The following is a 12,801-nucleotide window of genomic DNA, read 5'->3' on the forward strand; positions in this document are numbered from 1 at the left end:
TCATTATTTACAAAAAAAACTTGAGCAAATGATTGAAGACCAAATGATAATTTTTGTAAAGTGAAATTGGGCAAATCTGATGGTTGAATGCCAACTCGGGTTTTGGGTATTTGGGTCAGGTCCGATTCAAGGCATGAATTCGGAGTACCAAATAACCTTTTTTTGACGGAAAAATCCAATAATCTTCCAAGAATATTACTAAGAGACAATGGAGGTTGACACAGAGACATCACCTTCAGTACAAGAACTCGTGTCATCCTTAGAGCAAGCCACCCTAATGGCACGACGAATCCCAGCCACAGCTGACCCATACCAACTCAACCAAATCCGCTCCACCCTCCTCTCCGCCCACCGGCGCCTCTCTCTTTTCCTCAACCAACAACCATCGCCGCCAGCAAACTCGGTGGCCTCCGCTGCGGGAGTTGCCGGTGATGATAATGATGTTCAGATGGGTGATGAAGAAGATGAACAGAATTCTAGGGCTGCTACGACCAGTACTGTTGCTGTTGATAAGGTCGAGGAGAGGATGAGGGATTGTTTCATACAGAATAAGAGGCCCAAGAGGGCGCTTTCTCCGTCAGCGGAGCAGCGGCGGAGCTGGGAGAATGAGGGTTTGAGGGATAGTGCTGTTGTGGCGGAGTATGATCCTTATACCACTAAGTTGAGGTCCCTTGATCTTATTTATCAGTTTCATGGTTGAAGAAGGTAGGAGGTTTTCTGAAAATCCCTTGATTAGCAGATCTTGTATTATAGATTTTCATATTGTACGAATTCTTGTAAAATTTTGGAGCTATATCTTGTATTACATGCAATACGCCATTGAATATAAAAAGATATAATACTAAAAATACAGGGATAACAGCTCAGAAATTTCGGGTCTGTGATCTATTTTTAATCAAAATTACCAGTACATAGTCTATCCTTGCAAGTGTCCATACAGTAACCACGGGTAGCCGAACAACAAACTGTGTTAAAACCCAATAATAGTTTCTAGCTTCTACACCAAGCATCAGCGACACAGTCAACACGGAGCACAACTCATTGGCTCATGTTCCAAATTTCCTATTTTTCCCCGTTGATGGAGGCCGAGAGAACCAACACATGCCAGCATCCCGTATGTGAAAATTAGACTGAAATAATATTTCATTTATAGGTACTGGATATGATCGACGATGAGGTAAAAATCGAGAAATGCAGAAATCCATTCTGGTGTAGCACTTGTGGCGCGCTCAGATCGACCGTCCCAAAAGATTTGCAGATGTAATGAACTTCTCAAATGAAGCCAGTATCATTTATGTCTTCACTATAAGGTTATGCAGCTTGACGAAATCTTCTAATGTGAGCTCTTCTGGTCTTGACTGTGGAAGCGATACGAATCAAAATGGATAATGACAAATCAGAAATCCACTTCAAATCATTCCTTGCACTTAGTATTTTGACACATGGACAATATTTAGTTAATGTAGCCAATGATAGATTTGTAATAAAGAAAACTGGTGTCGAGGTATAAATATTACAAAATAGAAAATTGAAACTTACAGTAGCTGGAAGACCAGCATTACATAAAGCAGCTTCAATATCAGGAGGCGAGCATATGTGCTGAAGCGATTTTCTCAGCATTTTTCGCTTACCGTTGAATGCCGAATTCACCTGATACCAATATTATATATAGTATGTAAATGTGAGAATGTGAGAATGTGAGAGCTTAATCCTCAAGAAGCGGAAGTAACGTTTGGGGAATAAAAGTAATAGCACAAAATCTTCAGGGTGAGCCATATGACGGGGAAAACATAATGTAAAGTCCGGTATAACAGGATAGAACCATTGAGAAGAAGCTTCTGATAGAGGACACAGGAGGATAATCTTCAGTTTGCTTTAGTTTAAACGAAATAACAGCTGCATCAACCTAACAAATACAAAAAGGATCTGGTCGTCAGTCCGTGATTACCGGAGCTTAAGCCAAGAACACTCTTCGAAAGAAACTTGATTAGGATAAAATACTACTGCTTTTATCTCATGGGATCGTTTTAGTTGAATACTAGGGAACGTGTTTGGATACACAAGTTTTTCGATCAAAAGGGTCTTTTCTATAGAGCATTTTTTAAAAAACTGACGTGTAACGCAATAACACTTTTCCGTGAGCCAGTAAATGTGATTTGGGGTTCTGCATGAACTTTTCAACTTTTTCTTAAAACAAAAAGCAACTGTTTTCCACTGCTATATCCAAACATTCGAATGGCTTCTGTTCCTTTTCAATAAAGCACTTAAAAAACCGAGCTTGATAAAATGTTTTCTGAATTATGGTTTCTATAATCAAACTGACCAAGCACTTCTGAGCAGAGCTTTTTGGAGTGATTTCTTTTTTTAAAAAAAGCAGATGCACCTTCGTTATGGATAAGGTAGATACCAAGAGATCATTTCAATTTTTTAACAGAATACCGACATGGAAAACCACACAAACATCCTTTTACTTTAATAAAACAGTGCTTTTACTCCAAAAGCTTCCGTAAACTTGATCTATGGAAATAAAGGATTTCAAGCAGGTTAGAGAACAGCTGGAGACCACAAACTTTTGGCAGGACCAGAATTTATTCAAGAAAAAAGACTTACTTTAGGTTGGGGGAAGAAATTTGTTCTTGAGACCTTTGCTATGTATTCTGGATCTACAAGTAACATGCGATACTAGATAAGATCTGAATAAGATTATATAAGAGAAGACTGTGACAGACTGCCAAAAGTCACAATTTCCCCACACCCCCGTCCCCCTCCCTTAACATGATATTTTTATTTAATATGTATTTTTTCTTACAATCAAAGTATAACCCATTTCCCTTGAATTTCTAGGTCCACCCTTGGTCAAGAGGCATAAATCAAGGTCAGGGATATAACTGTTAAAATTCATAGCATGAGGGGATCTTTAATATTTTTGAGGTATTCTGCGAGCATCAAGATCGTTGACATGATACAGATTCATCAACATTTTCCTTAATATATCATTTCCACCTACATATAATGATCTCTCTGCTTAAAAAATAAAGATTCAGAGAGTGGTTTCTATGTTAACAAAGATGATGGCACTCGAATAGAACACTTAAATCACTACTTCTCAAGGGAGTGCCTGAATCACCTGAATAGAAATTGACAAATATATTAATTGGCCGATAGGCTGATGAATTGATAGAAGAATCCACCAGACGCAAGCCCGCTTCATCCTGAAAAATTCCAAAAAAAAAAAACACAAATAGAATCAATAGCTTTGCACACCAAAGAGCAGAGCTTTTCTGAATAGGCATACACTCATACATACAAGTAAATAATCACATACAACACGCGGACCTATGATACGTATACAGCCAAACAGATATAAAACAAACATAATAATGGTGAAAGTTGAATAGTAGCAACCTTGAAAAAGGATTTTTTGTAAAAATGAAATATAATGCCACATCTATTTTAAATTCCATGTGGCTAACATTTCGAGCAGATTCCTGCTTATGATAGCAATAATTTACGCCTGAAACGGTTTCAAATAATATGTTTCCAGATATTCCATACCTGAAGTAAAAGAATAACTTCTGAGAAAATGTCGCCCATCGGAAGAAGTTTTTTCACCACATCAGTACTAATGTTGAATGGTATATTGGCAACCACCTGCACAGTAAATATTTGGATGGATAAACCGCTTGACATTCCAATCTTAACAGGAAAAGATTATACTGTAGATACTAAAGGTAGCACTTGCTACTGTCATAACTGGTGGCAACAGTGTTGCGATTTCAATATTTAAACAATGCAAACATCATGTTCCAACCATTGTTCATGGGTTAATTGTTGATCCCCAATAAACACGTTCACCTAACGCACTGGAACAGACAGAGTTATTCATGTTATTCCCGTAAACAGGTTGTCTTCCTACCTTGGCAAAAAATAACTCTCCATCCGCAGGACTTTCACTCTGTAATAATGCGGACATGTGAGACCGTATATGAGATTTTGCAAAATCCTCTTCCACAACCTACAAAGTTAAATACATCAGTTTTACAGCTATCTAGTTTGTGTACTACATAAGAAATTGATATTTCATTTTACGGAGTTAAAAAGTAACTTTTTGTAGCACGGAAAGAGGTTTTATTAACAATTGGCTATGTTGGCAGTGTCTCATCAGCTGGTTTGGATCCATCAATGAATTTGAGATTCGAGAGAGCTCATGAGAATAAAGCATTTAGATGTGATTCAGAATTTAAATTCCGGATTCTTATCATATTTGTCTACCAAGTTTCCCAAATTTAGTCCTCCAGATGAAGTCCAAATTATTATAGAGAAGAAATAATTTGCTCAGCGAATTACTTAAAAGAAAATTGGTGTACCTTCACTCGGTTTATTCCTGCAAAACGTTCCCTCACCATCACCGCCATATATGGATCCTAAAAATTCAACAAAGCAAGAGCTCATACGGCAAAAACCAAAAACTGAGGAAACAAAATAGAGTTTAAAATTGATTAAACTTCCAATGTTCGGATGCTCATCACATATTGGAAAGCAAATTGGTTTGTCCTAATTAATACACAAGTTCACTACTCCACATTTCCAACTTTCAAAAGTTTTCATTCCTCCATCAAAGCTAACGTCCTACCCAACCGATACAGTAAAAGTACTTTCGCAACCTAAAATGGCTACTCCATTATATCCCTACCCTACACAGGTTCAGCAAACTTAGCCTATAAATGAAAGCAAGGCATACATGCCAAACCAGTACCTCCATAGCGAACTGAGTAACTTGCCAAGTGATCATATTACAGATGATCATATTTCCAGTATAAATGTGGTATCTAGGTGAATAAATAAAGTAACTATGAGTCAAAGACAGCAAAATTCAAACCTTTTCAATAGCAAGAACAGTTGCACCGGCATTCACAAGCACATTAGTCAAGGAGCCAGTCCCTGGCCCGATTTCCAGCACTATATCCCCTTCTTTCACATTGGCCGCCGCGGCCAGCTCCTCATTTATCGAAGCATTCAACATATAATGCTATAAAACAACAAACCCGACATTTTCCAGGAGGAAACCCAGATTAATGGAATTCAAAAACAAAAAGAAATATGACAAGTTCTGTAAGTCTTAACACGGGTACCTGGCCGAGGGTTTTTCTGGGGAAGCGGCCTTTGGAGTTGAGTGCTTCAAGGGTTGAGTGGTAATCATCTTCTTTTCTATTGGCTTTCTTTTTGGGGGTAGTGCAAGCTAGTGAGGTTAATTTTGCAGAGGTGAGGCAATCGTGCAACGATGGAGATGGCGAAGCCTTGAGGTGAGCGAAAAAATGCGTTGGCGGGACAGAAGACAAGATTGCAGCCATGCTGCTTCCTGCTGATAAAGGTTGAATCTTGGATTCTTGGTGATGATTTTTTTATTTTTTATTTTTATAGAAAAATCTCACCGCGCTATTAATATTAACAAAAAAATTATTTCTGATAAAAAAAAATATATGTAAAAATTTATGTTAGATGGTTTCATGGGTTATATTTTGTAAGACGGATCTCTTATTTGGATCATATATGAAAAAATATTACTTTTATGCTAAGAGTATTACATTTTATTGTGAATATTGGTAGAGTTGACATGCAGCACAGAAAAAAGATTCGTAACATCGTCTCACAAAAAATCTAATCAAAAATAAAATGAGATAATATATGTGGTTTCATAACATAGGCTAATATTGGTAATGGTTAAAAATGTCTCAAATTAATTAGAAAATCATTTTACATGTGATTAATCATAAAAAAAAACATATGAGACGATCTCATGAGTCAATTTTATGATACATATATTTTATTTGAGTCATATATAAAAAAATATTAATTTTTAAATCAAATGTGTTTTTTTAATAATAAATATGAATAAAATTGATACGTCCCAATAAATAAATATTTCTGATACCAATAGATCAAAGATTGATGTTAAAAAAAATAGATCATTTTCCAGCAACGAGTATAATGGGCTTCCATATTTTATGGGCCAATATATAATGGGTCCACTCGTCAAAGATAGTAATATTGGCAAATTGTTATAAAATGTTTCATTCTATTTTTTAGTCAAATGGAGAATGAACTTAAAATGTATATTTGAAACCATCAAATTCATTCAAATTCTTCCATCCAAATTTAATTTGGACATTCACCATATAGCATCTGATTCAAATTATTACAAAATGGAAATATGATACTACCATATATATATATATATATATATAATAACATCATTACATAGATTTGACTAACTGACATTAACATCCCAATAAAAAAAGACATATCTCGAGTTCGAGACCTTCACTTATAAACTCGTCACAAAAATCGCAAACACAAACAATAGCATCGCGCCGTAAGTTTGCTAATTTGTCAACTCCCGGCTAGCTTGAGAATCAATTTAGCTATCATGACATTAAAAAAACAGTTATGTCCCCGTAATCACATGCATTAATCAAACAAACCGACAGCATAATCTTCGAATAAGGTTATTTCCCAACAACCTCCAACACAAAAGCAACCTTATTTTCGAAAAAAAAAAAAGCAACCTTAAATTAAAGTGTTACATTTTACTTTTTAAATATATATATATATATATATATATATATATATATATATATATATATATATATATATATATATATATATATATATATATATATATATATATATATATATATATATATATATATATATATAATCTATTCGAAACATCCATGGCTCTACGTGCAATTTGTCATTTTCCCCCACATTCATCGTCTCTTTCCAACTATATATACAACACTATCCCATTTCATAAATCTCACCCACACATCTCCCTCAGTGAAGCTACAAATTTCTTATTTCACTTACAATTTTCAGGGAAGAACTTCGCGCTTGAAAAAAAATGGGTCAATCACATAATCCCCACACAATTTTTTCAAGCCTTAAAGAAGATTTGGATCAAAGGCCATTAATGCTCAAAGATTTTCTCAGAGATGATCATAGCCATTCTTGTTCTTCTTCATCCTCACCAATCGGCTCTGATCAGTGGTACCCTATAAAAATTTATCGAAAGTCAAATGACCCCTCAAACTTACAACTCTTGAGCCGATCCAAATCGGCTGCGATGCGTACCATCTCCGCCTTCCACAAGGTGGTTAACTTAGTTAAGATGATCCCATTTGCCACCAGAGGAAGGATAAAAATGACATTTCACGAGATTTCACGGAGGTCAAAGTCAAAGTCAAGGACATTTTACGATGGACTTCGTTTAGGGACTTGGTCGTCGACCAATCTACGCCGTTAGATCATTTGACCTCGACCACCACCGTGGACTCAAGTAGTCGTCGTAGTAGTAGTACCAGTGATTCGTACTCAGGCCGCACGAGTTCTAGCTGGAGTGAAAGTGATTTAACAGCAGAAGATTTATCATTTTGGTGCTGTGAAAATGAAGAGTGATATCCCTATAAAGATATGGGTTCGTTCACCTGATACCCATATGTATAACCCGGGGGGTCGTTTTATGAACGCCCGGGTAAATCTTCCCTTCCTGAGTGTGATGTGATGGCTTTATCCACAGTCTTTTTCCAATAGCCCGGGTCCTCATAGAGTTGGCCGGATGCTTCTCACCTTTCCGGTAATAGTTCCCGGTTGCACAAACACTTGGGCAACCTCGAGAATGGCACTGTCTCGATAAGTGAACCGCACTCGAGTGTGAGCATTGCAAGCAGTCTCATCCTTCAGAACAACTTGGGCTTGGAGTGTCCGAGAAGTCATCAGAAGCTAGTATGGTAAACCGACTTAGTAGATGACACGGGAATCGAGGTAACTACCCATTCCTCTCCTATAAATAGCAGGTATTAATGTCATTAAATGATCCTGAGAAAAAACCTTTGAGCTTTAAGCACTCTATGTATTTTTCCTCAAATATTGCTCGAAGTTCATCATCTTACAACCGGCTGACTTTATCATCGGAGTGGCTACGTCGGATTTCCCTCCGGCGCCCATTCACGAGTTCTTTTCATTGTTTGTAGGTGTTGTTCAAGCCATTGTCTTCGTTCAAAATTCTCAAACATTATAAATTGTTGATTTGATCCGTTGGAGCTCCTGACCCGGCTCGCCCATTTCAACGAGATCTTATCAAAGAGTATTTCAATAACAGAGATGATATGTTGAGGAAGATCCACAAGGTGATTTCTTCTTTGTTTTCAAAGCTCAATTTCAGTGCTTCGTGATTCTTTGTTTCTTGAAAATGAAGGACCCGTTAGTCCTTGTCATACAAGTCTTTCCAACACGAGCTTTCTACATTCGGAAAGGATAACAGATGAAGTTGGAGAGAAAGCAAAGAGGTTACTGAGTCTGTTGGGGAATTACCCCGAAGCGATACCGATCACGATGATAATATAGTGCCGAAAAATTGCGGAATAAAATGATCAACAAGGACACAAAGATTTACGTGGTTCACCCAAGATAGGCTACGTCCACGGAGCTACTGCAAATCTTTTATAACCGAAGAAATATTACAACAAGTGTACACAATGATACACTAAATATCTCGCACTCCCAACCCGAGTATAACAGAGAAAATATTTTCTCTAACTCACACAAGAGAACAAAAAAAAAAAAAAACTCTTTTTTTTTTTTTTTTCTCTAATATGAAGCTTTGTAATTGCTTCTGGGATGAATTTTCAATACGAATTATGCTCGTATTTATAGGCGAGTTTTCCCGTGTAAACACAAGGAATGCATTTATTCCTCTGCCGGCCACCATTCAACATTTTCAAATTTGACACGTTTTGGCGAAATGCATTTTGGCAAAATGCATTGCATACAATTAAATGTAGCGGCCCACTCACCTAACATTTCTCCCACTTGAAGACTTGATTTCAATCACGTCTTCACATCATCATTGCAGCAGCTCATATCTCTTTATTTATACTTGCAGTCCAACTGAAGTTGAACACAACTTCAGTTTGTCAATGGTTACTGTCTTTGTGAGCATATCGGCTGGATTCTTACTTCCAGGAATCTTTTCCAGCATCAAGATTCCATCTTCCAGCACTGATCTGATGAAATGGTACCTCACCTGTATATGCTTTGTCTTAGCATGATAAACAGGATTTTTTGCTAAATGAATAGCACTCTGACTGTCACAGTGTAACGTGCTATCTTCAAGCTTCTGACCCAATTCTTCCAGAAAGGATCTCAACCATATCATCTCTTTGCTAGCTTCTGTAACTGCAACATACTCAGCCTCAGTAGTCGAAAGCGCAACAATCTTTTGCAGCTTAGACACCCAGCTTACAACTGTACCACCTAATGTGAACACATATCCAGTAGTACTTTTCCTGCCATCCAGGTCACCACCCATATCGGCATCGACAAAACCCTGTAAGCCAAATTTTGACCTCTTGAAGCATAAAGAACAACTAGCAGTACCTTTCAAATACCTGAGAATCCACTTAACTGCTTCCCAGTGTTGCTTTCCTGGATTACTCATAAACCTGCTCACGACTCCCACTGCATGTGCTATGTCTGGTCTTGTACACACCATTGCATACATGAGGCTTCCGACAGCAGAAGCATAAGGAACCTTATTCATATAAGCCTGCTCCTGCTCCGTCGAAGGTGATTGTGCTTTGGTTAGTTTGAAGTGACTAGCCAAAGGAGTACTTACAGATTTAGCTTCATCCATGTTAAATCTGCTAACCACCTTTTTCACGTACTCTTCTTGAGACAACTTCAAGATACCATTCACCCGGTCTCTAAAGATCCTCATTCCAAGGATTTGCTTTGCAGCACCCAAATCCTTCATGGCAAATTCCTTTGATAAATCTTTCTTGAGTTTATCAATTTCTTCCAAACAAGCACCAGCTATCAGCATATCATCTACATATAGCAGTAGTATGATATAAGAACCGTCAAACTTTTTCACATAACAGCAGTGATCAGCTTGACACCTTAGGAAACCATTTTCAACCATGAATCCATCAAACTTCTTGTACCACTGTCTTGGAGCTTGTTTGAGACCGTACAAGCTCTTCTGAAGTTTGCACACCATTCTCTCTTTTCCCCGTACTTCAAAGCCCTGTGGCTGCTTCATATAAATTTCTTCATCTAGATCACCGTGAAGAAACGCAGTCTTTACATCCAACTGCTCCAAATGTAAGTCTTCCTTTGCCACTAGTCCAAGTACTGTCCTGATAGTGGTTAATTTAACCACCGGAGAGAAAATCTCGGTGTAATCAATTCCTTCCCGTTGTTGGAAGCCTTTTACAACAAGTCTTGCCTTGTACCGCTTGCTACCATCATGCTCTTCTTTTAACCGGTACACCCACTTGTTATGTAACGCCTTTTTGTCTTGTGGAAGTTCTGTCAACTCCCACGTTTGATTGGATGACAGTGAATCCATCTCATCTTCCATGGCCAACTCCCACTTGGTTGAATCATCATTTTGCATTGCCTCTTCATAGGTCTCCGGTTCACCTTTGTCTGTCAGCAAAATATAGTGAAGTGCAGGGGAGTATCTCTCAGGTGGTCTAATGGTTCTCAAAGATCTCCTGAGTTCAATCACCGGAGTTTGTGGGTCATCATCTTGTGCAGTTTCTTCTTCATCCTCCTGGTTACTGGTTTTCGATTCATTCACAGGAATATATGTCAATGGCACTTCATCAGTTTTCTTGACTTCAGGACATTCATCTCCAGCTCCAATGTCTGACTTGTCCTTGTACAGAAGTTGCTCATTAAATATTACATCCCTGCTCCGAATGATCTTCCGATTTTGGTCATCCCAGAAACGATAACCAAACTCATTATCTCCATAACCAATAAAGAAGCACTTCTTTGATTTCGGATCAAGTTTTGTTCTGCTTGCTGAATCAATATGAACATAGGATAGACATCCAAACACTTTCAAGAAAGAAAGGTTTATTTCTTTGTCGCTCCATACCTCTTCGGGTATTCTGCAGTCAAGCGGTATCGAAGGTCCTCTGTTGATCAGATATGCTGCAGTGTTAACAGCATCAGCCCAGAATGATTTTGGCAATCCAGAATGCAATCTCATGCTCCTTGCACGTTCATTCAGGGTCCTGTTCATCCTTTCAGCTACACCATTCTGTTGAGGTGTACCAGGAATGGTTTTCTCCATCTTGATCCCGTTCTGTGCACAATATTTCTTGAACTCATCATCTTCATATTCTCCACCATTATCAGACCGTAAGCACTTCACCTTCAAGTTGGTCTCATTTTCCACCATGGCTTTCCACCTTTTAAAGGTCTCGTAAACATCAGATTTATTTTTCAGAAAATAAACCCAAACTTTTCTACTCGAATCGTCAATGAATGTGACATAGTATCTCGAGCCTCCAAGGGATGTCACAGGAGATGGTCCCCATACATCAGTATGAACCAGCTCCAACTTTGCTGCTTTCGGTTCTCTACCGCCTTTTGAAAAGCTCACCTTCTTCTGCTTTCCAAAGATACAGCTTTCACATAGTTGGTGTTCAACAGTCTTTAATTCTGGTAGCTTTCCTTTTGACACCAACATCTTCATTCCCTTCTCACTCATATGTCCAAGTCTATAATGCCATAGACTTGAATTGGCTCCAGCATCCACAGCTGCTAATGTGTCTCTGCAACTGGAAGTCATATACAGTGTTCCAGTTTTCTTTCCTCGAGCAACAATCATGGCTCCTTTGTTCACTTTCCAGGAACCATCACCGAATGTCACATTGTGGCCTTCATCATCAAGCTGTCCCACCGAGATCAGATTGCGTGTCAATTTTGGTACATGCCTGACTTTGTTGATTTTCCAGACAGATCCATTTGACATCTTCATTCGTACATCACCCATACCAACAATTTCCAAGGGTTTTCCATCAGCCAGGAAAACTTTTCCGTAATCGCCAGCGATGTAATTATCAAATACATCGCGATCACCAGTGGTATGAAACGAAGCTCCAGAGTCCATAACCCAAGAATCAACAGGGCTTTCCATGGATAATAGCAGAGCGTCATGTACTTCCTCAGTGACAGCATTGGCATTATTCTTTGTTGATCTGCAGTTCTTTTTCAAGTGGCCAGTTTCACCACAGTTCCAGCACTTCAAATTCTTTTCAAAGTTGTTTTTGTCCTTTCCATTTCTTGACTTGGACCTACCACGCCATCGGTTAGAACTCTTTTCGCCACTCCTGCCCCTTCCTCTGTTCTCGAGATTTAGAGCAGATCTCGATGATGTTCCTTCACCCGAGTCCATCCTGCGAACTTCTTCGGCAAGAATTTGATCTCTGACATCATTGAATTGTAGTTTTCTTTTTCCAACAGAATTGCTAACCGCTGCCCGCATCGGTTCCCAAACATTTGGTAAGGACGCCAAAAGAATAAGTGCACGAATCTCATCATCAAAATTAATTTCAACCGATGTTAGTTGAGAAACAATCGTGTTGAACTCATTGATGTGTTTAGCCACCGAAGCACCTTCTCCCATTTTCAAGTTGAATAACTTTTTCATGAGATGCACTTTGTTATTTGCTGATGGCTTCTCGTACATGTCCGATAAAATGGACATCATCTCTTCTGTGGTTTTTGCCTCCGCCACGTTATGTGCCACATTTTTCGTTAGGGTCAGTCGTATGACACCTAACACCTGTCGGTCAAGGAGCTCCCAGTCATCATCCTCCATCTTTTCCGGTTTCTTTCCTGATAGAGGTTGATGCAGCTTCTTACTGTACAGATAATCTCTTATCTGTAACCGCCAGAACGAAAAATCTGTTCCATCGAACTTGTTGATACCCGGTCCTGATC

General features: G+C 38.5%; 2 protein-coding genes across 3 annotated transcripts; one reads left to right on the plus strand and one right to left on the minus strand.

Moving 5' to 3' along the window:
• The first annotated feature begins 102 nt into the window (after positions 1 to 102).
• Positions 103 to 1,013, plus strand: LOC140821806 (uncharacterized). Its single transcript, XM_073182411.1, has one exon. It carries the CDS (start codon positions 209 to 211, stop codon positions 698 to 700), a length of 492 nt encoding a protein of 163 aa, XP_073038512.1. The 5' UTR covers positions 103 to 208; the 3' UTR covers positions 701 to 1,013.
• On the minus strand, positions 887 to 5,398 carry LOC140821805 (ribosomal RNA small subunit methyltransferase, chloroplastic). 2 transcript variants are annotated; one of them, XM_073182410.1, is made up of 10 exons: positions 5,133 to 5,398; positions 4,880 to 5,029; positions 4,368 to 4,424; positions 3,917 to 4,015; positions 3,556 to 3,651; positions 3,128 to 3,212; positions 2,611 to 2,657; positions 1,823 to 1,906; positions 1,540 to 1,650; positions 887 to 1,358 (listed from the first exon to the last, which is right to left on the minus strand). In XM_073182410.1, the coding sequence occupies exons 1-10, from the start codon at positions 5,349 to 5,351 to the stop codon at positions 1,293 to 1,295; spliced, it is 1,014 nt and encodes a 337-aa protein (XP_073038511.1). In that variant the 5' UTR covers positions 5,352 to 5,398; the 3' UTR covers positions 887 to 1,292. The 2 variants fall into 2 exon arrangements, with proteins under 2 accessions (XP_073038511.1, XP_073038510.1); XM_073182409.1 differs by having other exon boundaries at positions 2,611 to 2,663; positions 5,133 to 5,397.
• Positions 5,399 to 12,801: the final 7,403 nt, after the last annotated feature.

The sequence above is a fragment of the Primulina eburnea genome, unplaced genomic scaffold (assembly GCF_022965805.1).
Source record: "Primulina eburnea isolate SZY01 unplaced genomic scaffold, ASM2296580v1 ctg739_ERROPOS11973397, whole genome shotgun sequence".
Lineage (NCBI taxonomy): Eukaryota > Viridiplantae > Streptophyta > Magnoliopsida > Lamiales > Gesneriaceae > Primulina > Primulina eburnea.

Bases quoted from the DNA above. Each gene is read 5' to 3' on its own strand.
- LOC140821806 (XM_073182411.1), top strand. From the start codon at position 209: ATGGAGGTTGACACAGAGACATCACCTTCAGTACAAGAACTCGTGTCA.
- LOC140821805 (XM_073182409.1), bottom strand. From the start codon at position 5,351: ATGGCTGCAATCTTGTCTTCTGTCCCGCCAACGCATTTTTTCGCTCAC. The intron at 5,030-5,132 runs GTACCCGTGTTA...GTTGTTTTATAG, and splicing joins CCAGAAAAACCCTCGGCCAG to CATTATATGTTGAATGCTTC. The intron at 3,652-3,916 runs GTAGGAAGACAA...TTTACTGTGCAG, and splicing joins GAGAGTTATTTTTTGCCAAG to GTGGTTGCCAATATACCATT.